Raw genomic sequence first — 25,779 nt, 5'->3', positions numbered from 1 at the left:
TACAAAAATATTTTCCAGATATGGGATTTGAAGGCAGATCACTGAATCATTGAAGCAGTGGCACTCACCATAGCACTACTCTGCTGTCCTGTCCCAGCTTTTAGTTTGATTTTTTTAGGATTTACTAATGTTGTAATTTTAGAAGTAATTGCTTGATATGCCCATATAAAGAAAGAAGTTTCACAAGGCAAATCCATCATAGGGACTTCTTTGAACGATCATTAAGATACGAAACCTGGAGGAGAGTACAGAATGATAAATGGTTTCTTCTAAACCAAGTACAGAACATGATGTTATCTCTGTGGAGTGGCCAGTTGTTTCCAACAAGAGCTCCTCTGTGGCACATTGTTTAGAGCCATGGCCTCACCGCTTTGGGGATGTGTGTGTGTTTGATTGCCAGCCTGGCCCTGTCTGTGTAGGGTCATGTACCACTGCAGCATTTGTGGTGGTGCCCATTGTGATTGGCACAATATGAAATAGACTTTGATTGACTGATTTATCGATGCTAATTTTAAAGTTAACGGCTAATAAATGAAAGAATGTATTTGTGTCCGTGTGCGTATCCTCCAATAAACTGTCACCCCATCCGCCCTCTTAAAAATTAAGGTGCCAGAGTGGTTCTTCAGAGTGATGCTATAGGAGGAGAGAGAGAGGTTAGGAGCCCACGCTGATACAGTGCATTGCCGCACCCACCACACGACAAACCAACTCAGCATCCAGATTAGGACCCGAGTGCAGCCATACAACGGGTGACACCTCAGCACCACACTAGTTCAGATGCAGTTGAACAGTGTGAGGTTTTTTATGGTGGCAGGAGTGCCAATTCTGCCACCAACCCCCAAGTTTTTCCCTGCAGGTTGGAGAGCCTACATGCAGGGATGGATGCAGATTAGCGTCATACCCAGGATGGAGTAATGGCTGGTTAAGGGCAGAGCAGAGTCCCTTTTGGCATTTACGGGATTCAAACTGGCAACCTTCTGATTGCCAGTGCAAATCCCTAGCCTCAGAGACACCACTCTGCCCTATAGGGGAGCTCCTGTAAAAAAAACATATATATGAAGGTTGTGGAAAGATCCTGTATTTATTTAGAGCAGTAACAGGCTCCATAAAGGGCGGCACAGTGGCGCAGTGGGTTCGCTTCCCGGGTCCTCCCTGCGTGGAGTTTGCATGTTCTCCCCATATCTGCGTGGGTTTCCTCTCACAGTCCAAAGACATGCAGGTTAGGTGCATTGGCGATTCTAAATTGTCCCTAGTGTGTGTGCTTGGTGTGTGTGCCCTGTGGTGGGTTGGCACCCTGCCCGGGATTTGTTCCTGCCTTGCGCCCTGTGTTGGCTGGGATTGACTCCAGCAGACCTCCATGACCCTGTGTTAGGATATAGCGGGTTGGAAAATGACTGACTGATTGACAGGCTCCGTAAATAACTAGGAATACGTGGTAACAGAATTATGAAATGCCAGTGAAGCGGAAAGTTGAAGCAGAAACCTTGACCACCTGTAAAAGAATATCTGGATGAGATATTGGGACATCTTAGCTGTTAACTGAACTAATAGATCTGATGGACTGAATGGTCTCTTCTCGCTTGTCAGATTTCTTTTGTTCTTATGTTTAGTAGGTTCCTGAGTTTAGAAGGACCCTTCCTGTATATTATAATGTATGCTAAGTTCAAATGTTCTTGATCTGTCAGTACCCTGGTAGGTAGCCCATTATACATTAAAGATTTCTTATTTTTCCACGTATTAGGAACCTTTTCAAAACACAAAGTGGGAGTATGCAAAGAACCCTTCAAGGTATCAAATGGTTCTTTGTCAACCAAGGGTTTAACAAGGAACCGTACAACTCCATATTGTGCCATTTTGAACCTTTATTTTTAAGAGTGCTTGCTTAATTCTGCTAAAATAAATATAATTTCAAATGTTTAATGGAACATATATATAGAGAGAAATAAAAAATACTCAGTAACCTGATAACATGTAGATAAAAACGAACTCAGAATCCAATGGTATGAATGCCAATAGTCCTGAATGGAGAAGGGAGGAAGAGTAAGTGTGTAGGATGGCTGAGATCTTTAGTTAAAACTGTTGGCTTTTCTAAGGCTCTGTTAGTTAAATATGGTCGGAGTAGAAGGGAGCTGCATGCCAGTAACATCCTGAACTAAACTTACCTCCCTTGGTAGTTAGTGCTTTGCTTTTCATGACCCCATAATGAAGCAGGCAAACTTAGGAAATCGATGGCCTGCTTGATAAGAATGTACAGATCTGTTAACTTCACATAGCAAATCCTGTTTTAACATCACAGCTTGCTTGGTGAATCATTCTCCTGCAGACCAATGCGTGTCATACCTTGCCTTCTCCATGGTTAACGTTTGGATCATTTGCATATCTGTATCTCGTCCTTTGTGCTGAAAATCTGGAGCACAAGCATAAAATGTGCAACTGCCTCCTATCAGATTGTTCCTTTGGAAGCAGATTAATGATTTTCACTAAGCCCCCAACAGAGCCTTGAGGGAAGCTCTGGAACGCTGAGCTGCTTACCATCAAGCTTAGAAGGCTGAGCACAACACAATCACTTCTGCTCATCGTTTAAATGCAGAACCCAGTGGGTTAACTGAGGGAAAAGATGAAAAGCAGTTTTTAAAATAGTCACTCACATATGTTTAAAATGCAAAGCAGATGTGTGGTACTGGCTTTTAGCATTTACGATTGATTAGCTCTCTTTTGGTATTATAAAACAGGGGTCTATTTTCATCGCTCCAATTTTATTTGGCCCTAAATCACCCTGGAAGTCCGAATGTTGTAACAGATGGAACAAATGTGCAAAATGATCCCTGCGCCTCTCAGTAGTAATGTCAAATCTGGGTGGTGGGTTTCTTTTTGGAATGTGTCCTTCAGGGCAAGCAGTGCTGGGCATTTGTAGCCTAATGGTTACGCTGCAGACCAGAAAAATGTAGAGTTGCTTGCTCATTTCTCGCCACCTGATTGCCTATTTGACTTCAGCATGTCACATCACCTACTACAATTGTAGAATAAAGAAAATAATTTTTTAGAATATTTGTTATGTCATTTTAGAATGATGTCTAGTACATAATGCAGTTCAATTTGTTGACTATGGCTGTTCTGGTGACCTTAAATTAGCCTAGTAAGAGTGAGCCTGTGAACTGTGATAAAGTGTCATCCCATCTAGGGTTAGCTCCTGCCTTTTGTCTAATGCTACCTGGTTTAGGCGCCATGAAGGAAGCAAGCAAGTATTCTTGCCTAGCCAGGAGGACATGATAGACGAACTGGGTAAACGGGCATACCGGGAGCAGTCCATTCTCCCAAACAACAGGTGGCGGTATTCCTCGGGGCTGAACCCGATTAAAGATACCCACAGGGTGGAATGGGAGTTGGAGTCCGGAAATGCAACCCTGTAGCACCCCAGAGGGTGCTGCCAGGGGAGGAATACTCTGGACACTCTGAGCATGACACTGGAAGCAATTTCCGGGTTTTATTTAAAAGAGGGCCTGCCTCCTCACTTAACTTATTTTTCTTTTCACATCCCAGATATGTGTGATAGATAGATAGATAGATAGATAGATAGATAGATAGATAGATAGATAGATAGATAGATAGATAGATAGATAGATAGATAGATAGATAGATAGATAGATAGATAGATAGATATGAAAGGCACTATAAGATAGATAGATATGAAAGGCACTATTAGATAGATAGATAGATAGATAGATAGATAGATAGATAGATAGATAGATAGATAGATAGAGTGCCTTTATCTATCTATCTATCTATGTATCTATCATATAGTGCCTTTCATATCTATATCTATCTATCTATCTATCTATCTATCTATCTTATAGTGCCTTTCATATCTATCTATCTATCTATCTATCATATAGTGCCTTTCATATCTATCTATCTATCTATCTATCTATCTATCTATCTATCTATCTATCTATCTATCTATCTATCTCTCAAATGGTGCCTAATCTATCTGTCTATCTTATAGTGCCTTTCATATCTATCTATCTATCTATCTATCTATCTATCTATCTATCTATCTATCTATCTATCTATCTATCTATCTATCTATCTATCTATCATATAGTGCCTTTCATATCTATCTATCTATCTATCTATCTATCTATCTATCTATCTATCTATCTATCTATCTATCTATCTATCTATCTCTCATATAGTGCCTAATCTATCTGTCTATCATATAGTGCCTTTCATATCTATCTATCTATCTATCTTATAGTGCCTTTCATATCTATCTATCTATCTATCTATCTATCTATCTAGATAGATAGATATGAAAGGCACTATATGATAGACAGATAGAAGACAGATAGATTAGGCACTATATGAGAGATAGATAGATATAGATATGAAAGGCACTATATGATAGATAGATAGATAGATAGATAGATAGATAGATAGATAGATAGATAGATAGATAGATAGATAGATAGATAGATAGATAGATAGATAGATAGATAGATAGATAGATAGATAGATAGATAGATAGATACTGTGAAAGATCAGCCTCGGCACAGACAGCCACGGACTCCACATGTATAAAACACATACCATTTATTTACAGACCACACTACACCAACACACTGCACAAGAATACCACACTCTACTCAGTCCTTTCTCTTTCTTCAGGCCGCCTCCACTCCTCTCTCATAAGCTCCGTCCTCTTCCACCCGACTCCAGCTCCTCGAGTGTTGGCTGCAGGCTCCTCTTATAGCCCACCCAGAAGTGCTTCAGGTGGTAATTAGCCTACTTAGGCTGCACTTCCGGGTGCGGCTGTATCACAGCCCATACGGGCTCGTTAAGTCGTTCGGCTCCCCCTGTCAGTGGCCACGGAGCCCAAAAGGCATGAGCTCTGGTGTTCCACAATTGTGGCCCCAATACCACCCAGGGGGGCCGCTCTCTTGCGCCCAGGAAAAGATAGTGTCCCTCTCCCGGTCCGTCCTTCTTCCAGGCATCCTGGTGGGGTAAGATCCCTGGTTGTCTGCCACAATACATACATATATACTTCTTTGATTGTTCCCAAGGGTAAATTAAAACTTTACAGAAGCTCAAGAAAAATATAACCAAAAAAAAAAGAAAAATATATAAAATGCCACAACCCCCCATACGCCCTCCATCCCCACAAACACACTCAAGATCTTCTGGCTTGGTTGATATGAGAGTTTCTGTCGTCTGATTCCAGGGTTGTATTTGTGAGTAAGATTTAGTCAGATTTGCCCACAGGTTTACATTTCAAAGCATTAACGTTTGGACAGAGCAGGTACAGCTTGCTTTCTCCACAAATGGAACTTGCCGTTAGAAGTTTGTTTCTTCCAAAGTTCCCCTGGTTGAAGTCACCAGCATTCTAGTCTCAGAATTCTTTAGTTATTTGGTTAATTGGATGTATTTAAGTAACAAACTGGCACCAAATCCAGAGCTGTTTCTTGCAATAACTCTGGTATGGATTAAGTGGGTTTGATAATGTCATGTCATGTTATGTATGCTCTTATTTCTACACTCCTGCCACTCATGTTTAAAAATTGCAAAGCTTCTGCAAGCACATGATCTCTTACTACATTCTCAAGATCTTTTAATCCATTTCAGATGATAGAAGGTGGCAGTCTACTGTGGCAGCACTGGACACACACAATACAGTACCAGCTCTGGACAGGATGCCAGTCCATCCCATACCCAAACACATACACAATCACACTTAGACTCACCCAATTTAGACCCACCCGCACTGCTGGCCATTTCCTTCTCAGGAGTCTGGGAGTAGTTGGACCTTCAGAAGGGCCTTTAGAGATTTGCTTCACAGTGACCTCCATGATTGCTTTCCTGGATGAAGGACCAGGGTCTGAGTTTAGGGAGATATTTTGAGGTTGTCAGCATCCCTTATTTACCCTGGAGTATTCTTGAGATAACCCAACCTAAGCATTGAGATGAACACAAAAATCTGGACATAGCAATTAAAAAAAATAAAAATGTAAGCGTCCTGCAGTGGGTTGGCACCCTGCCCGGGATTGGTTCCTGCCTTGTGCCCCGTGTTGGCTGGGATTGGCTCCAGCAGACCCCCGTGACCCTGTGTTCGGATTCAGCGGGTTGGATAATGGATGGATGGAAAAATGTAAGCAGCATATGCAGATAAAGACTGAGAATGTGAGGTTTTATCTGCTGCATCCTTACAGGGTGCTTATGAGTGAATAATAAATTATTTGTTTTTACAAGAATATGAAAACGTAATGCCATATTCAGCTCTGCAGTGCTGTTCCGCACAACGTGTGTCTGTATTGGAAAGCAAAGCTCTGAGACTCTTCTAATTTTAGTTATTTTTTTGCAGCTCCACTACTAACATCTATTTTTCTTCCTGAATTATATAAGCAATAGTTGAATAATTGTATTTTCCAAACAATATCCTGTAACAAATGTTTCAAATTCCCCAAGCTCTCTGAATTCTTCAACTCCCTGCTGGCTTTCATTTCCCTGTATTTTGGTAAGTGAAGAGCTGTCAGCCAAGGCCAAGTCACAGAAGAGTGTAAAAATGACCTCAAAGTTTATTTATTGTGAAATTTTATTACTGCCTGCTCTTCTTCTGTAAACTTCAAAATGTGTGTTCTTTTTGTTTTTGTTTCCTTTTTAGCAAAAACCTGCAAATGCTGAATGGCGTTTTACACAGGGACAGAGACCGGGAACGAGCGGGTAAGCACGACTGTACCCTTTCTATATATATTAAAAATGTTTGATCATGAGAAAGCACAGTGGAAAACCTCAAAATCAAATCAAGTGCATTTACACAGTTGTTCAAAAGTTTGGAATTACCTGGAAATGTTCATGTTTTAGATAGAAATTGGCATTTTTTTTAATCAAGATTCCATTAAATTGATTTAAAAATACAGCCATCTGTGCCGTCGGGTCTTCCCCCTTCTTCTTCTATTCTGTTAGATCCAGTTTGCCCCCTTTCTCTCAAGACAATAAAGGAACTTTTGAGTGAATTCTTCAGTTGACAGTCTGTCAGATGGAATAACCTTCCTGTTAAAAACAACAGACTGACGTGTTTCTTGAGAAAGCTGTCGTGTTTTGGCTATTTTGGAACCCAGAATTGAATTTTAGGAATGCCAACACCTTGCGACTTACTTGCCTTTTTGAACAGAGTAATAGGTTTCAGTTTTGCTAACGCGGTTACAAAGGTTTCTCTAATATCCAATTGGCATTTAAACATGATTGATTAAGGACGAGCTAACGGAGTGGACTACTAGGTTACTGGAATAATGGCTGCTGAAAATGGGACTTTGCAGTTGTATGTGAATGATAGATTAAAAACTAGCTATTTCAGTAGCCAGTAGCTGCTCTAGTAATGTCTTGGCTGTATTTTTAAATTTAAATATTTAAATATTTTTTTGTGAATTTCCCATTGGGATTAATAAAGTATCTATCTATCTATCTATCTATCTATCTATCTATCTATCTATCTATCTATCTATCTATCTATCTATCTATCTATCTATCTATCTATCTATCTATCTATCTATCTATCTATCTATCTATCTAAATCAATGTACTGGTACCTTGATGTAGAGAAAAGCCAAGCAAAATGACACCTTTTATTGGCTAACTAAAAAGATTACAATATGCAAGATGTATTGCCTGAAGAAGGAGCCTGAGTTGCCTCGAAGGCTTGCATATTGTAATCTTTTTAGTTAGCCAATAAAAGGTGTCATTTTGCTTGGCTTTTCTCTACATTCATAATGGCTAACACGGTACAACACCCTAGTACTACTGTTACCTTGATAAAACAAAATGTCAATTTCTTACCAACACTTTAAAATGTCTTGATGATTACAAACTTTTAAACGTTACAGTACCAATATAGCACCTTTTTCAATCAGCAGGCACAGTAGTTAGGACTGCCGCCTCACAGATCTCTTGCCTTGGCACTTAATGTATCACCTGGCCATTACAGTATCTGTGTTTGTCTTCATGTGTATATGGTGGATTTTCCTTCCTCAGATCTCAAAGGCTTTCTTGTCGGGTCAACTGGCAGATTCCAAAATGGCCCTTTATGAATGTACCCTGCAATGAGCTGGTCTCCTGTCCATGCCCTGTTCTTCCCTCGTGCCCAGTGCTACTGGCATAGCCTGATGTCTTCAGGGCACCAAAATTGAATTAAGAGGCTTGGAGAATGCAACATTTTGTCACACCTTTGTCATTTGGCCAGCAGCTCACAGCTCGCTGACCTTGACTGTGACATTAATACTTCCAACAGCACACACAGTTTCGATTGTCTTGCTATTCTGCTTCTTCATTTTTCTCTTCTAAACTGTGCTTCCTTGTGTAAATTTGAGTTTTGCATGCTTTAAAATGAGTTATAATGCATGAGCATTACTGAAAAATTATTTATTTATGAATGACTATTAGTTACTTAATTTAATCTGAAAAGTAACCCTGAATGAATTCTAATGTATGCTTGTCAGCGTCTACTGAAAAAACACAAGGCAGGTCACACAGCTAATAACCAATCAATCATCATTCATCAATTAATCAGTCATCGGTTGATTGAATTAATAATTAATATGATTTGATCAATTTCATGGCCACATCTAGTTATGTTTGTGATTAAACTGTTTTTCGAAGAGCTGCTTAGCAGTAAGAGTTAGTGCTCTGCCAATGCAGTAGGATTGTATTGATGCTTCATTTCCATGTGCGTCACCACATCAAATTTCCATGCAGCTGTTGTTGTTATGACAATAAAGTATTTATTTTAACATTACAGTAAGTGATGACTAAAATTGGGTAAGAGTCTTTCATTTTTCTGGAGCTGCTGTATCCGAGCTGGTGCCTGCTTGGCAGTTTTGAGCAGAAGACAGGGATAAAGGGTGCCATTTCATTGCAGGGCATATTCGCACAAAAATGCACACAAATTCATATCTGGCCGGCTTAAACTGTGACCAGTCAACCTAACGTGAATTTTTAGTTATGCGGGAGGAAAGCAGAGTACCTGAAAAAGCCAAATCAGACAAAGGAGTGAATGCGCACACTTCACACAGAGCTGAGATTTGAGCCCAGATTGTGAGAAACTAACTACTGTGCCACCTCAGCAAAGGTGATGTAGTCACTTGATCTTTAATTCATATGGCATCATTCAGAGCCAGCCTTATCACAATGATCTGTAAGAAGCGACTATTGTCGCAGTGGTGGATGTCATAGGTGACCCTAATGAGTCAGTCAATAATTCATTCATTTTCCAAGCCTGCTTGCTCCATAATAGGATTGTGGGAATCAGATAATCAGGGGTTATTTTAATTAGCACCTCTCATAGATAGATAAATAGATCAATAGATCAATGGGTAGCACTTTATTTGTCCCTGGGGGAAATTTGGCTTTTTAAAGAAGCTCAACAAATAAATAAATGAATAATAATATACAGTATTATGACAAACAACAAGTAAACACCAGAATGACTAAAAAGAAAGAAAACCTCTGCCCTGGATAAAGATAAAAAGAGCAGTCACAGCCCCAGTGAGGCACTATACACGCATACAGCTGTTGGTGTAAAAGAGCCCCCTAAGCGTTTCTTGACACACTTCTGCTGAATGATTGATTCATTAGCTGACCTCAGTGTTAGTGTCTCAGAGAGAGAGAGAGAGAGCATGTGCAGCCCTGTTCATAATGGCACTCAGTTTTGTTTTAATTTTCTTCTTTGCTATGACCTCTAATGTGTGTCCCGTAACTGAGCTTGCCCTTTTAATTAGCTTGTTGATTTGGTGGGCCTCTCTCGAAGTCATATTGCCAGCCCAGCACACCACAGTATAGAAAAATCACACTGGTCATTGTAGAAGATGTGAAGGATGTTGCTACCCACATTAATGGATAGCAGTCGACTAAGAAGAAAGATTCTGCTCTGCCATTTCGTGATGAGTTATGAGACCAGTCCAGCTTGTCATTGATATAGAGACCCCCCCCCAAGTACTTGTGGCAATGCACCACCTCCAGATCCTCCCGCTGAATAATGACCGAGCGTAGAGGCTCTTTAGTGCCACAAAAGTCAAATAGTTTCACAAAGCTGCTATTACAGTAGGAGATGATAAACTCGATTACTTTTACTTAATACAGTGCCTTTTATAGTGAGCACCATTACAAAAAATCAACTTTAATGCAGACTCGGGCAGCTCCTGATGAAACTAATCAGTCTTTATTTAATATTAGTAGCATTTGGACCTCTGGTCCTCAAACAAAGGAAGTTTATGAACTTTTCATGAAATATAGCACCCCAGGTCACTCCAGTGAGATTGCTGCAATGCCCTTCACTGCCATCCAGTATTGCCATAGCTCTTTTCCAGTCCTGACAAACATGCCAAGGTAGTCCACACAACTAACTGATGGTTTGCATTATGCGTTATGAGACCAAAATCAATGTTCAAGGCCCAGTGGTTCATGAACTTTTATATGACAGATGATGCATACATGTATGGCCATGCTTTTCTATCCAACCGTGTCGGGTGGTAACACCCCTGCTTGCCATGTGAAAGACCCGAAGGACAGTAACACAGCACAGGAAGCCCACACCTCCTGTTCTTTGGCTGTGTTTGATTTTTCAGTTGGGATCGCAGTGTTCGACTCTGAAAACATTCAGTCAGCATGTACAATGTGCTACACTGTCAGCAGATGTTGTTGTGGTTCTTTCCCCGATATTTTCTTGTCAGCCATGTCATGCGGCAACATTGCTCCATGGTATGAAAAGAGACCAATGTCCAATTTCCTGGCCAAGGTAGCCCGCATGACCAACTGATGAGTTGTGTTACGCATATCATGCCATAAGCTGTTGATTGAGATCAAAATCAAGGTTCAAGGCTCAATTGTTCACAAAATTTTGTATGATAGATAGATAGATAGATAGATAGATAGATAGATAGATAGATAGATAGATAGATAGATAGATAGATAGATAGATAGATAGATAGATAGATAGATAGATAGATAGATAGATAGATAGATAGATAGATAGATAGATAGATAGATAGATAGATAGATAGATAGATAGATAGATAGATAGATAGATAGATAGCACCTTTCATTGTTAGGGGAATACCATGTTAGGTTTCATCACCTACAGAAAGAGCCATCATGGTGACATTTAGAAAGGTTTAGAGTAAGAGACAACTCAGACTAACCCAAATGAATTTATTTTTCTTCATTATATGTCACACCTTTCCATAATAAGCACTACCATAAGATGTCTTTACAATCCTCTAAAGAATCTGTACACATATTTTTAATATACAGAAAGGTCAACAACTAAACTGCGGGGGATAAGTGAGTTTGGATAACGGATGAATGGACAGATGGTTTGTTGCTACAGTGTGAATATATGCATTTCGTTTTACTTTGTTCTTTAAAATGCCTTATCATAGGCCAAACTTTGGAATTGTTCTATAAATAAAGATTCTTTCACTCGACACAAAGCAGCACGAGATAGTGAGTCAGTGAAGCGATGTGACGCCTTTAGGAGACATGATGAATTATGGCTCGCGCTGCATTTTCAAGTTCGTCTAGCGCCGCTCACAAAAAGTTTCTTTCATGTGCCAGACGCATATCACAAAGCTTTACTGCATGATAGGCCCTGCGGGATTACAAAGGCAGTGTCAGGCATGTGCACAGGAAGTGTGACCTTCCAGGTCAAGGAGGGACACGGAACACCCGCCATCACATCTCCTCTTCCCATTCCTCCTCCTCCTCCTCCGAAGCTTACTTCCTCTTCACAGTAAGATACTCGCATGGCATGTTTCATAGCAAATGACTGCAGCTACTTGGAAAATCTAGTGCTCATTGGTTTGTGGAGGGAGTGGGATTATGAGATGATATTGCATCTTTCTTCATGATTCCATATTTTAAGATTACAGCCATATGACTTAGAAAAAGTCATACATGCCAGGGCAAGAGCTGAAGTCTACCTGATCCAGTCTAGCAGTAATAAGGTGGCATATCCACTAAATTGATTCTTGTCCTCCTCGCCTTTGTACTGTTTCTTACTTTACGCTAATTGCTGACTTTTTTAACATTAATTAATCCAGTTCAGGGTTGGAGTGGCTGAAGTCCATCCCAACAGCACTAGCCACTAGACAGGGACCTGCCCCTGAACTGACACCAGTCCACCACAGGGCTCACTTACACACTCACCCACAGGTCAGTTTGAAACCACCAATTAACTTATGTTTATATCTTTGGGAATGTAGGAGGAAAACACAAAGAAACTCTTATACAGTATATTAGCCAGGGTTGGTCCCCTGGCTGGTATCTAACTTTATTTTGCATGTCTCTTTATCCATTTTTCATTCTTATGTGTATGTTAACAGTGTGACTTGTGCTAATCTTTTGCATTATTCTGTGTTTCTTGTTAGTTTTGTGTATTATTTAATGTCCATGTGTGAATATGCTTATTCTCATATGGTTCTTGTATTTTGTGGGTGGTTACTCCAGGGCCGGGACCACCTGTCCATCTGTGTCAAGGGACTGCCCCGGACCCTAAATAGGCTGAGGAAAAAAGCAGACCTTTGTGGTTCATTGAATGTGCTTGTGGTGTTTGTGAATTTGTGAAATTAGGATTATTGATTACTTATTGTGGATTTACTGGACTTTGACCTCTTGCTGTGTTTTTTGACCTTTCTTTCAGTTTGTGTTTTTTTGGAACTTACTTTCTATTGGATTGTATTTTCAGGCAACAACTTCTGGCCCTTTTTGAATGCATTTGGAACTTTGGTTATTACATAGCATTTTTGTGGAAAATTAATATTTTATTTATAAAGAACTTTGGTTTGCTGTTTTGTTGTTGCCAGTGTTTGACCATTCTCCCTCTACTTGGCATTTTGAGTCATTTTTGGGATTTATTGTGCTGAAGAATTCCATGTTCAAGACAGAGACAACTGGAGAATATTAGAACATAAGAAATTTGAGAAACGAAAGGTGACCATTCAGTTTATCAAGGTCATTTGTTTAGCTAATAATTAAACTGACCCAATATCTCTTCCAGATACTTTTTAAAGGTTATCAAGGTTTATCCTTCAGCTGCATATCACAACAATTCACTCCAGATTCCCACAACTCTTTGCATGAAGAAGTGCTTCCTGACATCATTCACACTCTACACCAAAAGCACTGGGTGCAGAATTTTAAAACCAGAACTCTGGGTCACTAAAGCAGCAGTGCTAATTTCTGCATTGCAGTGCCATCTTCCATCATTCATCCTTTTTTTATTTTATATAGCACCTTTCATACTGATGACCTTTGGAAAGTTTGTCAATCAAGTAGCAATATTGGATTCCAGATAAATCAAACAATATACTCTATCTTTTGTGCAATCGAGTAGTGGGACCAGATGTCATGAGGGTTTCACTGTGGCAATCATAAAGCTGTTCACATTTAGCTCAGTAAAATTCCATAAGACTGAGACGGTCATTTAGCATGAGCTTCAATTCCTGGCACTCAGACTGATAGCCAGTAATCCCCCTACCCCATTTGTCGCCATTCCTCCACATTATTATGCTATTGTTCTCCCTCATCAAGCTCCATGATCACCATCTGGAGACAATTACTTATATCCCTTCCAGGGGGTCACCACTAAAGTCAGAGGTTAGCATGAAAAGGCCAGAAGGTCTTATGAGGAGCTGGCCTCCGAGACTAACATTGTGCATATAGAGACAGCTGGCTGAATTCTACCAGTCCTTAATCCAGGACTGATGGTATACATACCAGTCTAAATGAGGTAGTCTTCCTCAAACCTTTCTTAAAAAGAGACATTCTGAATATGTTAAACACAAGCCTGTGGTCATTTGGTTTTCTGTTGAGAGCCTTTTTTGCTGTCCACTGTAGCACGCTGTAACATAGAAGGTGAACTATCCTTGGAACCATTAGAACCCTTTTCTGTCTGCTGCCATTACTGTACACAATTCTCATCTTTTTTCCATTGACGTGATTGTTGTACAGGTATATGGTCTGTATGATCCATCCTAGTGTGTTTACACCTGATTTTCAATGCGGTTAAGTGCTATTGGATGTTGCTGGCATTAACAGATATACTTTGCTTTAGCTGAATGTTCTTGCATGTGCCCACTTCACTTTATACACCAACGTCACTTTTTCACTCAACGCTTTTTCTGGTCTCATTGCCTCTGATACTTTTCCTAACCTGTTTGTCATGTTCATGAAAATAAAAAAACTCATAGAAAGGGAAAATGGTTTCAAGACAGACGCAATGCAGAATGTACAATTCTGATGATCTGAGACGTATAGGTGAGAGTCTTGTTTAGAAAGATGATGTGCCGTTAGTTGTTTGTTGATATATTCCAGCCCGTGTTAGGTTTTACGTGGTGTTGTTTTTGGCCACCAGTAAAACTGAGTTTGACACTCCTTGTGTTATATGAAATGGTGACTTAAGTCTTGAAGCATCATCATCAGGAAAAAAGAATGAATTACCATTAGATGGGGTACTAGCCTAATACTCCCAGACTCACTGATATCTAGTCCCTTCATTTTCTCTAAGGACTCTGTTTCCCCCCTTTTTTTCAAAAATTTGCATAATCTCTCTATTATAAAAAAATATTGGGAGGGAGACTAGGGAGATGAGACGTGATCTTCTCGGAAGACAATTTGACGTCCCGTGAGAGACACTTTAACGTCACGTGAGACAACATTTAAAACACAGACGTATAACCTAGCAGCTGTTGGAATGCTTTTGGCAGACACACTTCATGTGCTCCCAGCTCTTAAAACAACGACAAGCGACAAGAAGAACATGCAGCTCTCCAGCAGCAAGAAGCCAGCAGATGATCTGACCGCTTCTCTTTAGCTTGCGTTCGGCCCAATTCACAAAGTGAGCAGCAGACACGCAAAGGGGCAAAAGGACAGCTGCTGTACGGGCTTTGAAATGATCAATGCGCAGTGCGACAAGCAGAACACGCAGCGCGCCAGCAGCAGCAGCAACAAGCCAGCAGTTGATCCAACTGCTTCTCCTTAGCGTGCATTCAGCCGCCACCCCTTCGCAACGCGAGCAACGTTATACGTCCTGCGAGAAAGAGATTTAACTATGCCCGGGGCCGGAAACAAAGGACAAGTATTGTTTTTACAAAAGTTTTAAAGTAAAAGTGAAAATAATGCATATGTAACAATTCCCATGAAAATAACAATCTATTTAAATTGTATATCCAGTAAACCAAACCCGTGGGTGGGTGAGCGAAGCGAGCAGGGGGCGGAGCCCCCTAGTAAATTTAATTTTTGACCCTATTCCAGTATCATAATTAGCTGCTATAAATAAATGGTTACTGGGTGGGCCGTCACTCCAACTCAGGCCCTTCATTTTCTGTGGCACTTTTTTCCAAGGACTCTCCTTTCCTTCTCCTTTTTGCCAGAAATGTGTGTCATGGGTTAAATAGTGACCCCATTTCAACAGTTACCGAAACAAAGAAAGAACTAATATTAGATAAAAAAGTCACTAACATTCACTGTTACTCATGCCAGGCACATTTTAAAATCACCAAATGTAAAACTTGTTTGATTTTGTAATGGGAGTGAAAACAGAAGTTCCCACAGTAAAACTACACAGGCAGAGAAATGTTGACTGGGACGTGGTTTGAATATTGATCCTTTGAGCTTTGAGACAGCAGTGTTAACCACTGCACTAACCCAAAGCCTAACTTAATAATAATAATAATTCTTTGCATTTATATAGCGCTTTTCTCACTACTCAAAACGCTCTTATGAGCTAAAATCCAGTTGTAACTTTACACATTTGTTTATTTGTACGGAGTATCAGGGTGTTGGTCCGTGTTAGCCATTATGAATGTAGAGAAAAGCCAAGCAAAATGACACCTTTTATTGGCTTACTAAAAAGATTACAATATGCAAGCTTTTGTACATCTTGCCTCAAGAAGGGGCCTGAGTTGCCTCAAAAACCTGCATAGTGTAATCTTTTTAGTTAGCCAATAAAAGGTGTCATTTTGCTCGGCTTTTCTGTTTATTTGTACGGTAAATAGTTGAGTGCATAGTGTTATAGTGTTTAACTCTACTGACTTACAGATCCAGCATTCTGAATTCAATCCTTGTGGCCAGCCAGATCTTTTATGGAGACTGTATCTTCTCCCTATGGCTACAACCAAATTTCTGTATATTTTCATTTAATATTGGCATTTTTGACTGAAAATGATTTCTGTCCACACTGGCATTTTTACACTGTTTACAAAACTATTTCTGACCGAAAGCTCATATGACGTAGCGTTTTCCCCAGACTTTACATACTCACATTGGTGGAAAAAGGTGGAAGAGGAAACATCCTCCACACTATACATTCATGTGCAACTTGCATTTAGAGAAACAGGACAGCAATGGCAAACAAAACAAAGCAAAGAAAAAATGAAGATGATGTGAGTATAAGGCAAGCAAAGGGGTGGAGAGAAGGTAATGAGCAGGATCCAATAAGGAAAGGGCCATGTGATAAGTATGAGCCAATCAGAGTAAGAGAGACGCTGTGTTTGCAAAGCTCTCCATTTTCACTCATCTGCATTGCTGTGCTGAGCTGGTGTTTTTAGAAATATACAGCTAAGGAAAGCGCTTTCAAATGCCTTCATGTTCAGGGGTTGAAAACAATGCAGTAGAGTGGATACAAGGCAAAAACAGAGACTAATATTTGTGTTTTAAAATGAAAATGGTAGCAGTGTAGGTTGGACATAGCCTTTGTCTTTGTGGGATTCTGTTTTCGTACTCCAGTTTTCCCTCTTAAATTCCCAAATTCCTTCATATTAGGTTAACCAGAGACTATGTGCTGAGTCATATTGGTGTGTATTTGAGGTTTTATTCCTGCCTTGCACCCAGTTCTGCCATTTTAGATCCTGAGTTTTATTAGGATTGCTATGTTTTAGAATGTTATGTAACACTGCCTAGGCCGAACTTTTGTTTTTTATATGATGAATTTTGGAATTGTTTTTAATTCAGATGATTATCATTGTCTGGATTCCACTACCATCAATTAAATTACATTTGTGTTTGTAGCTTCAAACGAGGAGAGGCAGCCTCTTTGGTGGAGATGAAGTGCCTGTGATCTTATCCTGCCTTAGCCTTGGCATCCATCACAATCTGCACATTTTCCCACAGAGCGATTTAGGGCGGTGTTTCTCCAAATTAAATTGAAAGGTGACTCTTAGTGCATATGTTGATCCTCCAGGCACAAAACAAGGAATAAACTAGGCAAACAATGAAATCTTTACTGTCTGCTTTCATCGAGCACTAGGTGTGCCTCTCTTGAACGGCCCCAGTATTTGAGAAGTGGATTGACTCAGTTCATTTTTATTCTCTATATTGCTTTCCATTGAAAGCACAATCAGAACATACATTACAAAATAAAAAAAAGAAGTGAGCTGAAGTGATACTATATGTTCCCTCAAAAGACTAAAAGCCTTAATTTTCCAGAATGTTCAACGAGCAAATGTATAACAATAATGGCTAGAAATTGTGCTTTTCTTTCTCCTTTTGAGCCATGAGAAATAGCCATAGGGTTTGGACTCCAGCTGTTGTGGTACAGTAACTGGCAGAATTTTAATGAATGCATTAAAACATTCCTTTTGTAAGAAGCAACAACTGTGGATGATTACCAAACTCTTCACATTCCTAGATTGCTGGTTCATGCTATGCAGTATTTAGTCTGACTTGGTGTATTTTCAGCCTTCATATTTCCTGAAACCTTTTCTCCCAATTCAGGTTTTGGGTGAACCACACCCTAACCTGGCAAGGAATCGTCCAGTAGGGGGCACCACTGCATTACAAAACCCACACACCCACACACACACACACACACAAGGTAATTTAGAGTCAGCTCTCAAAATGATCTCAAGCCTGTAAACTAACTCCAAATGCTGGTGTACAACAGCATGAGGACCACATCCCCATAACGTTGAACCAGAGGTCAGAGTCTGTGCGGGAAATGGATTGACAAGCTCTGCCACCCCAATTCAGTTAATTACAGCTAAGCCAGGCTGTCAACATGTGAACAGACAGACAGGGTTGGTGTATTTAATAGGCTCACTCTTTTCCCATTAAAGCTCCCCTTGTAATTTCGACTAGCGTTTGAAGTCCTCATTAATGAGCTGCAGATCTAAAGGAAGCAGGTTTATAGCAGTTCATGTGAGGAAGGAAGGAAGCAGACCTGAGAGGCCCGAATTTGCACCAGGCTGCTTCCATTTAGGCCCCTGACTTGGTTTCTTGTCTCTTTAGCAGAGGCGACCGTGATTTGGGCAGGACATGGTTAAGCCTGGAATAGCTGCTGTTTCTGCAAGGAAAGAAATGTGTTGCAGGCATCACGTAACACCCCAGGGAGCCTCTCTTGACAAAAACACACAGTAGACCTCTTTACTTTTTTTGGCTAAGTTTCTGAAGCACCACAACTGCTTAAGGTCTTTTTGAAATCCATAGCGACAGTAATGTGGTATAAAGACGGTTCATTTTAGACAAATAATACATAAAAGAGCAGCTTTTTGTCTAAACGTGGCGAGGAGGCAGAGTGTTGCAGTGGTTAGCAATACACCCTTACAGCTTGAGAGTCCAGAGATCATATTTCAGGCCAGGCACTGCCTGCATGGAATTCTGCTTTCTTTTGCTTTTCTTTAGAAACCTTGGTATCATCACATATTACATTACACAATTTCAAGTCCTCGAGTATGTCGGACGTTCTGACTACAGTAGCTGATCTCGTCGTTGGAGCATATCAGTTTAAATAACTGGAAGTGACTGGGCATGTCAAATTTAGTGACTGAGTGACAACTTTCCAATAGCATCATGCTCTTCCGTGTTTGTGACAGCCAATAAATAACATGGTGCTTGACAGAGCCAGTGCTGTACCAGTGCAAGTTTGATGAATTTAGTCGCAGTCACAGTCCTTTCTTTTTTTCAATTCTGTTGTGGTGTATAAAATGTAAAACATCAGACAAACAAGCCTCTGTTCTGTATGTGAGGTCCAGTACACCCAGATTTCTTATTCCTTGTCACTGAATTATATGCGTTGTACTTCTGGATGAGCATTCATTAGTTATCATCACTTGTGTGCACAGAGCCAACCTGTTTGACTAAAGACAAACTCAAACCTGTTTGATTTAGGTCAAGACGAGTCGTGGACTAGTTGGAGTGAGTCACTAGGCATGTCACAAGGAGGGTGTCGCCAACTGCCTCCTCCAACTCGCTAACAACATGCAAACGAAAGCTACAACTGAAAATCACTGCAAAAGTGATCAGATTTAACCCTTTGCAGTCGTATTTAATTTTCAACGTCACGCTACATTAGTCGTAATTAATTATTGAAAAAACGCCAATAATTACAGCAGTTATTTTTTTCAAGCACGTAGGAATAACACAGGCCACTTTTCTCGACCAGGCAACTGTGCAAATCAGTCAGAAACTTGCAGGGCCACCAGCGGTGGCCTGACGACCTATAGCGCACTTTTTACTAAGGCCAGTTTTCTGGCCTAATGACCGCAAAGGGTTAATATGGCCTTAAGACACCCTTACAATGTAAGTGTGCATGTGTGTAGTGTGTCCTGGCTCAGCAGGAAAACAAATAACTAATTTCTTGAGTTAAATCAGCAGATGCATGTAAATGGCAAAACAAATCAAAATAAAACGAACCAATCGAAACCCAGATGAGAGGCAAAAATCACAGTCAATATTCAAGCAAGAAGTCGAAAACCTGGCAAGATATCAAAATAATTACAAAGGGAATTCAAAAAAAGGTTTAGAAGGATTTATCCGCAGATCAGATAAAGCTCAGTGCAAACGCTTACCTATTTATCCTGTCTGCTGATTAATTCGAGGTCATGACCCCGGAGACCATACCTCTAGAAACACAGGTCACGACCCTGACAACAGTACGCAAAATGGCTTCCATTATAAGAAAAAGCTAAAAGATCTCAAAATTGAACCCTGATCGTTACATATTGGAGTATGTTGTGTGATTGGCTGATGTCTTATCAGTAGTGGAGGTAACAAAATACAATTACTTTGTTACTGTACTTAAGAAAAATTTTCAAATTTCTGTACTTTAATGAAGTAGATTTACCTGTGGGTACTTTTGACTTTTACCATAGTGCATCTTACAGCAAGTATCTCGACTTTCAGCTCCACTTCATTTCAACATGGCATTGTGTTACATTTTGCACTCACAATGCATTATTGCATTTTCTTTTTTAAATCAGATGACGACATAGATAGTGATAGGCAATTCGTCTTGAATGACTGGGAATTATTTCATGAACGTGAGCAGATCGATTCAGTAGAGCTCAGTAGGAGTGCTAAAGTGTATGTGAAGCGCCTCTTTCATTTACTTTTCTTTAAAGTTCATGTGTAAGTACCACAGTCTGATCCATGATTCTCGTTCACTTCACTTATGATTCTCTTTAGTTCAAGCTCAGTCATCATCGTTGAATGAGAATGGTGTCATTGATCGTTCTCTCATTTATCATACAAATAAAATTCAGTAACAATGCATTTATATTGGAATGTATTCATTGTTTGTTTTGTATAATTCATTATCGGAATTGTTTTAAACAATATAAAAACATAATATTAAACTAATACATTAGCATAACCTGCGTCATTCTTAATTGAAATGGCACAACCTCTTCTATTTTTGTTTTTAACACAATTTACATTTAGTAGGCATACCTAACACCATATTATACTGTTGCATTAGGAAATACATTCAACAACTACATTAAGTCTTTAAGTATGTTTACAAGCAAGTACAGTACATATTTAGGTTTACTTAAGCAGAAAGGTCACTGGGGTATTTCAGTTTTCACTAGAGTGCATGTTTGCTTGTTTATTTGTACTTTTACTTAACTAAATTGTTTAAGTGTTTCCTCCAATGCTGCGTCTTACCCAGGTTTAGTTGTTATTGAGCTCAATATTGGATTAAACTGCTTTGAGAATGTTATGCTCTAATATAGCATAATGTTTTCAAACCTTCTAAATTCACTTTAGGGTTGTGAGGGCCTTAATCTAGCCTGGCAGCATTAGACATGAGGTGAGAACACACCGTGGAACAATTTAAAAATGGCAGTTAACCTACAATACAAAGGGTGGGAAACCTGAGTATGTGGAGAAAAACCCAAAAGAGGCACAGTGAGAACATGTAGACTTCAAAAAAATGACAACCGGGTATAGGACTTGAACTCCTGGTAGCTGGGTCAGTGAGGCAGTGCCAATCACTGAATAGCTGGCAATTGCAACACCAAGTAAGTCAGGACATATCAAAGTAATATCTACATGGCAGAACTACTTTGAAAGTTCAGCTGGGTCACTTGGGTCACACTACAGAATGCACAATATTCTGTATTTGGTGTATCCATTACGGGTGAAAATAAGCACTTGTACGTGGTCTGACTTAGACAGTAAGGGATGTTATTTGTGGCACTGGTGGTCTCTGGCATGCCAGTCATCGTCTCATGATGTCAGAATCAGAATCAGAATCAGAATCAGCTTTATTGGCCAAGTATATGTACACATACAAGGAATTGGACTCCGGTTTTACCTAGTATTGTCCCTGATGCTGTGAGATTGACTTAAGTGTTCATGAGAGTGATGGCCTGAGGAAAGAAACTGTTCACATGTCTGGTAGTTTTGGCGTACAGTGCTCTGTAGCGCCTACCAGAGGGAAGAAGTTGAAAAAGGTTGTAACCAGGGTGTGATGGGTCTGCAATGATGTTTTCTGCCCGTTTCCTGACTCGAGATCTGTATAAGTCTTGAATGGAGGGCAGATCAACACCAATGATTTTTTCTGCAATCCTGACTGTCCGTTGAAGTCTGTTCCTGTCCTGTTTTGTGGCTGAGCCAAACCAGACTGTGATAGATGAACAGAGAACAGACTGGATTACTGCAGAGTAAAATTGGATGAGCAGCTCCTGAGGCAGGTTGAACTTTCTGAGCTGGCGCAGGAAGTACAACCTCTGCTGGGCCTTTTTAACAATTGTGTTTATGTTTAGTTCCCACTTTAGGTCCTGGGAAATTGTGGATCCCAGAAACCTAAAGTTTTCCACAGCGGACACAATGCTGTTGAGTAGTGTGAGAGGGGGCAGCACTGGGGGGCTCCTCCTGAAGTCCACTGTCATCTCCACAGTTTTAAGCTTGTTCAGCTCCAGGTTGTTTTGACCGCACCAGAGGGCCAGCTGTTCGACCTCTCGTCTGTATACAGACTCATCACTGTCCTTGATGAGGCCAATGACTGTCATATCATCTGCGAACTTCAGGATTTTAACAGACGGGTCTCTTGAGGTGCAGTCATTTGTGTAGAGGGAGAAGAGCAGAGGAGAGAGGACACATCCCTGGGGGGCGCCAGTGCTGACTGTTCGTGTGCTGGATGTGATTTTTCCCAGTCTCACTTGCTGCTTCCTATCTGTCAGGAAGTTTTTGATCCACTGGGAGATGGGAGCTGGTACAGTGAGCCAAGTGAGTTTGGTGTGGAGGACTTCTGGAATGATAGTGTTGAACGCCGAGCTGAAGTCCACAAACAGGATCCTAGCATATGTCCCTGGAGAGTCGAGATGTTGCAGGATGTAGTGCAGTCCCATGTTGATTGCATCATCCACTGACCTGTTTGCTCGGTAAGCAAACTGTAGGGGGTCAAGCAGGGGGTCTGTAATGTCCTTCAGGTAGGTCAACACCAGTCTTTCAAAGGATTTCATGACCACAGACGTCAGGGCGACTGGCCTGTAGTCATTTAACCCTGCAATGGAGGTTTTCTTTGGAACCGGGATAATTGTGGAACGTTTAAGGCAGGAGGGAACTTCACATAGCTCCAGGGATCTGTTGAAGATCTGTGTAAATATGGGGGCCAGCTGATCAGCACAGACTTTAAGACAGGAGGGTGACACACCATCTGGACCTGGTGCCTTCCTGATCTTCTGTCTCCTGAAGAGCTGACTCACGTCCCCTTCACAGATCCTGAGTGCAGGTATGGTGTCAGTGGGGAGGGGCAGGGGCTTGGTAGTGAGTGCTGGGACTGTATTTAGATTGGCGTGGGTGAGAGGTGTGAAAGAGGGATTATCAAACCTGCAGTAGAACAAATTCAGCTCGTTGGCTAGTTGATGGTTCTCTTCAGTATGGGGGGATGGTTTCCTGTAGTTGGTGATGTCTTTCAAACCTCTCCACACTGATGCAGGGTCGTTGGCTGTAAACCTATTTTCCAGCTTTTCAGTGTAGCACCTCTTTGCTACTCTGATCTCCTTTGTCAATGTGTTTCTGGCTTGATTATACAGGATTCTGTCCCCACTTCTGTAGGCCTTCTCCTTAGCCTTACGAAGCTGCCTGAGTTTTGTAGTAAACCAGGGTTTGTTGTTGTTGTATGTGCGAAAAGTTTTCATGGGCACACACATATCCTCACAAAAACTGACGTAGGATGTCACAGTGTCAGTAAGCTCATCCAGGTCTGTCGCTGCAGACTCAAAAACACTCCAATCAGTACAGTCAAAGCAGGCTTGTAGTTCCAGCTTTGCCTCGTTGGTCCATCTCTTCACCGTTTTCACCACAGGCTTTGCAGATCTTAAGTTCTGCCTGTAAGTCGGGAGAAGATGAACCAAACAGTGGTCAGAGAGTCCCAGGGCAGCACGAGGGACAGAGCGATAAGCATCCTTTAATGTAGTGTAGCAGTGGTCCAGTGTGTTTTTGTCCCTGGTAGGACACTTAATATGCTGACTGAATTTTGGCAGTTCTTGCCTGAGGTTTGCTCTGTTAAAATCACCAAGAACAATGAGCAGGGAGTCCGGGTGTTTGTGCTCCATGTTAGTTATCTGGTCAGCCAGGTGTTGTAATGCTTCACTAACACAGGCCTGAGGTGGGATGTAAACACCAACCAGAATAAACGAGGAAAACTCCCGCGGTGAATAGAACGGTTTACAGTCAATGAAAAAAGACTCTAAGTGAGGGCTGCATGTTTTGATTAGTACTGTGACATCTGTACACCAACCTTCGTTTATGTAGAAACAGATTCCGCCTCCTTTCGTTTTCCCCGAGAGCTCCATGACGCGGTCCGCACGGAGAAGTTGGAAGCTCGGCAGGTATAATGCGCTATCGGGGATGTGCTCACCAAGCCAGGTTTCAGTGAAGCACAGGACAGCAGATCTGGAAAAGTCCGTGTTTATTCTGTTTAACAGAAGCAGTTCGTCCATCTTGTTGGCCAAAGAGCGGACGTTCGCCAGGTGAATTGAAGGGAGCGCAGTTCGAAATCCCCGGTGGCGCAGTTTAACAAGCGCTCCGGCTCGCTTCCCTCGTCGGCGTCTCCTTCTAATTCCGTAAAGGGCAGCTGCTCCTCCGACTAAAAGTTCTGTAAAGTATTCCGTCTGAGTGAAAGACGGTGAAAAAATTTCACCAGCGAATTGACCGATGTGTAAGAGTTCCTCTCTGCTGTATGTGATCAGAGGTGGACAGCTTATCACGGAACAAACAAACAAAAACAGAGAAAGCACCAAGGAACGAGGCACCGAGGCTGCCATCTGCGGCGCCATGATGGCGCCATGTCTCCAATATTCTTAATTCAGGTTGCCATCCAGGAATTGTAGGACATTTTTATGCTTTGGAATATGGCACCAGGGAACCTTTACAGATAGGCTACCACCTTATCCTCCAACACATCTCTGTTGTTTTGCTGGCTGGTCAAGATACCAGAAATACATGTGAGATGGGGGCGGGCATGGAACCCAATGGCACCCCACTTAATTACAGCTGGTGTTGGGGCCATATGATGCTGCAAAATGCATGTCTCCAGAAGCTTCTCGCTGTGGGTGCCTCAAGTCCATACAATGCTTGCCAGTCATTCTGCCATTAGCAGTGTTCTTGGCACCATTGCAGCAGCAGACACCTATGGTCAGGTATCAGTAGTATCTGAAATAATGGACAGTGAGTGCTGCAAATTTTTGTATGTTCTCCCTTTGTCTGCATCAGTTTCCTCTGGTTGTTCAATTTTTTTCGGACAGTTGAAGGACATGGCTGTTAGTTGGATTGGCAATGTTAAATTGATCAGTGTGTGTGTGTGTATATGTTTGTATGTTTACTCTGTGATGCGGTGTCCTGCCCATGTCTTATTCCTGCCTTGTGCCTGATGATTGCTGGGATAGGCTTCAGTTGCCCCACATCCCTGCCCTGAATAGGCGTCATAAGAAATAGAATAAATGGACAGTTAATATAACATAATATAATATAGAATGGCATGTTAGCACAGTGGTTATTGTTACCTCTTCACAGATCCAGCATTCTTGGCTTGAATCCCCATCCTTCTGTTTTCCATGTGAAATGTGAACGGTCTTTCCATGACTACATGGGTTTTGCTTCAGGTGGTCAATCTTACTTGCCAGTATGTACAGAGTAGACTAATTGGCGGTTCCAAATTTGTCTTGCTTGAGTGCCAACATGGATGTGTGTGTCAGGGGCCTCTACGATGGACTAGTGCCCTGTCCAGTGTTGGTTTCTGCCTTGCAAACAATGTTGCTAGGACAGGCTACAGCCCACTGTTACATTTAAATCGAGGATCATTATGCTTAGACTATATACAGTAATGTACCAGTGAAACTACACCTGGAGTATTGTGTGCAGTTCTGGTCATCACACTACAAAAAAGACATAACAGCACTTGAAGCTGTGCAGAGGAGAGCAACCAAATGCATCCCAGGATTTATCAGAGGCATTGATAAAGTAGATCCTGAATAATTCTGGCAAATCACATACACAAGGTCATCAATGGAATTT

General features: G+C 41.1%; 1 protein-coding gene across 1 annotated transcript in view; it reads left to right on the top strand.

Moving 5' to 3' along the window:
- Positions 1-25,779, top strand: part of LOC114660355 (protocadherin gamma-C5-like) — a 58,784-nt gene that overhangs the window by 22,113 nt on the left and 10,892 nt on the right. The window contains 1 exon segment of the mRNA XM_028813007.2: positions 6,656-6,714. Within this exon segment, the coding sequence (XP_028668840.2) occupies positions 6,656-6,714 (59 nt within the window).

Source organism: Erpetoichthys calabaricus, chromosome 11, assembly GCF_900747795.2.
Source record: "Erpetoichthys calabaricus chromosome 11, fErpCal1.3, whole genome shotgun sequence".
NCBI classification, from domain to species: domain Eukaryota; kingdom Metazoa; phylum Chordata; class Cladistia; order Polypteriformes; family Polypteridae; genus Erpetoichthys; species Erpetoichthys calabaricus.
Note: the sequence above shows the minus strand (reverse complement) of the source record. Positions and strands in the feature narration are given on the sequence as shown.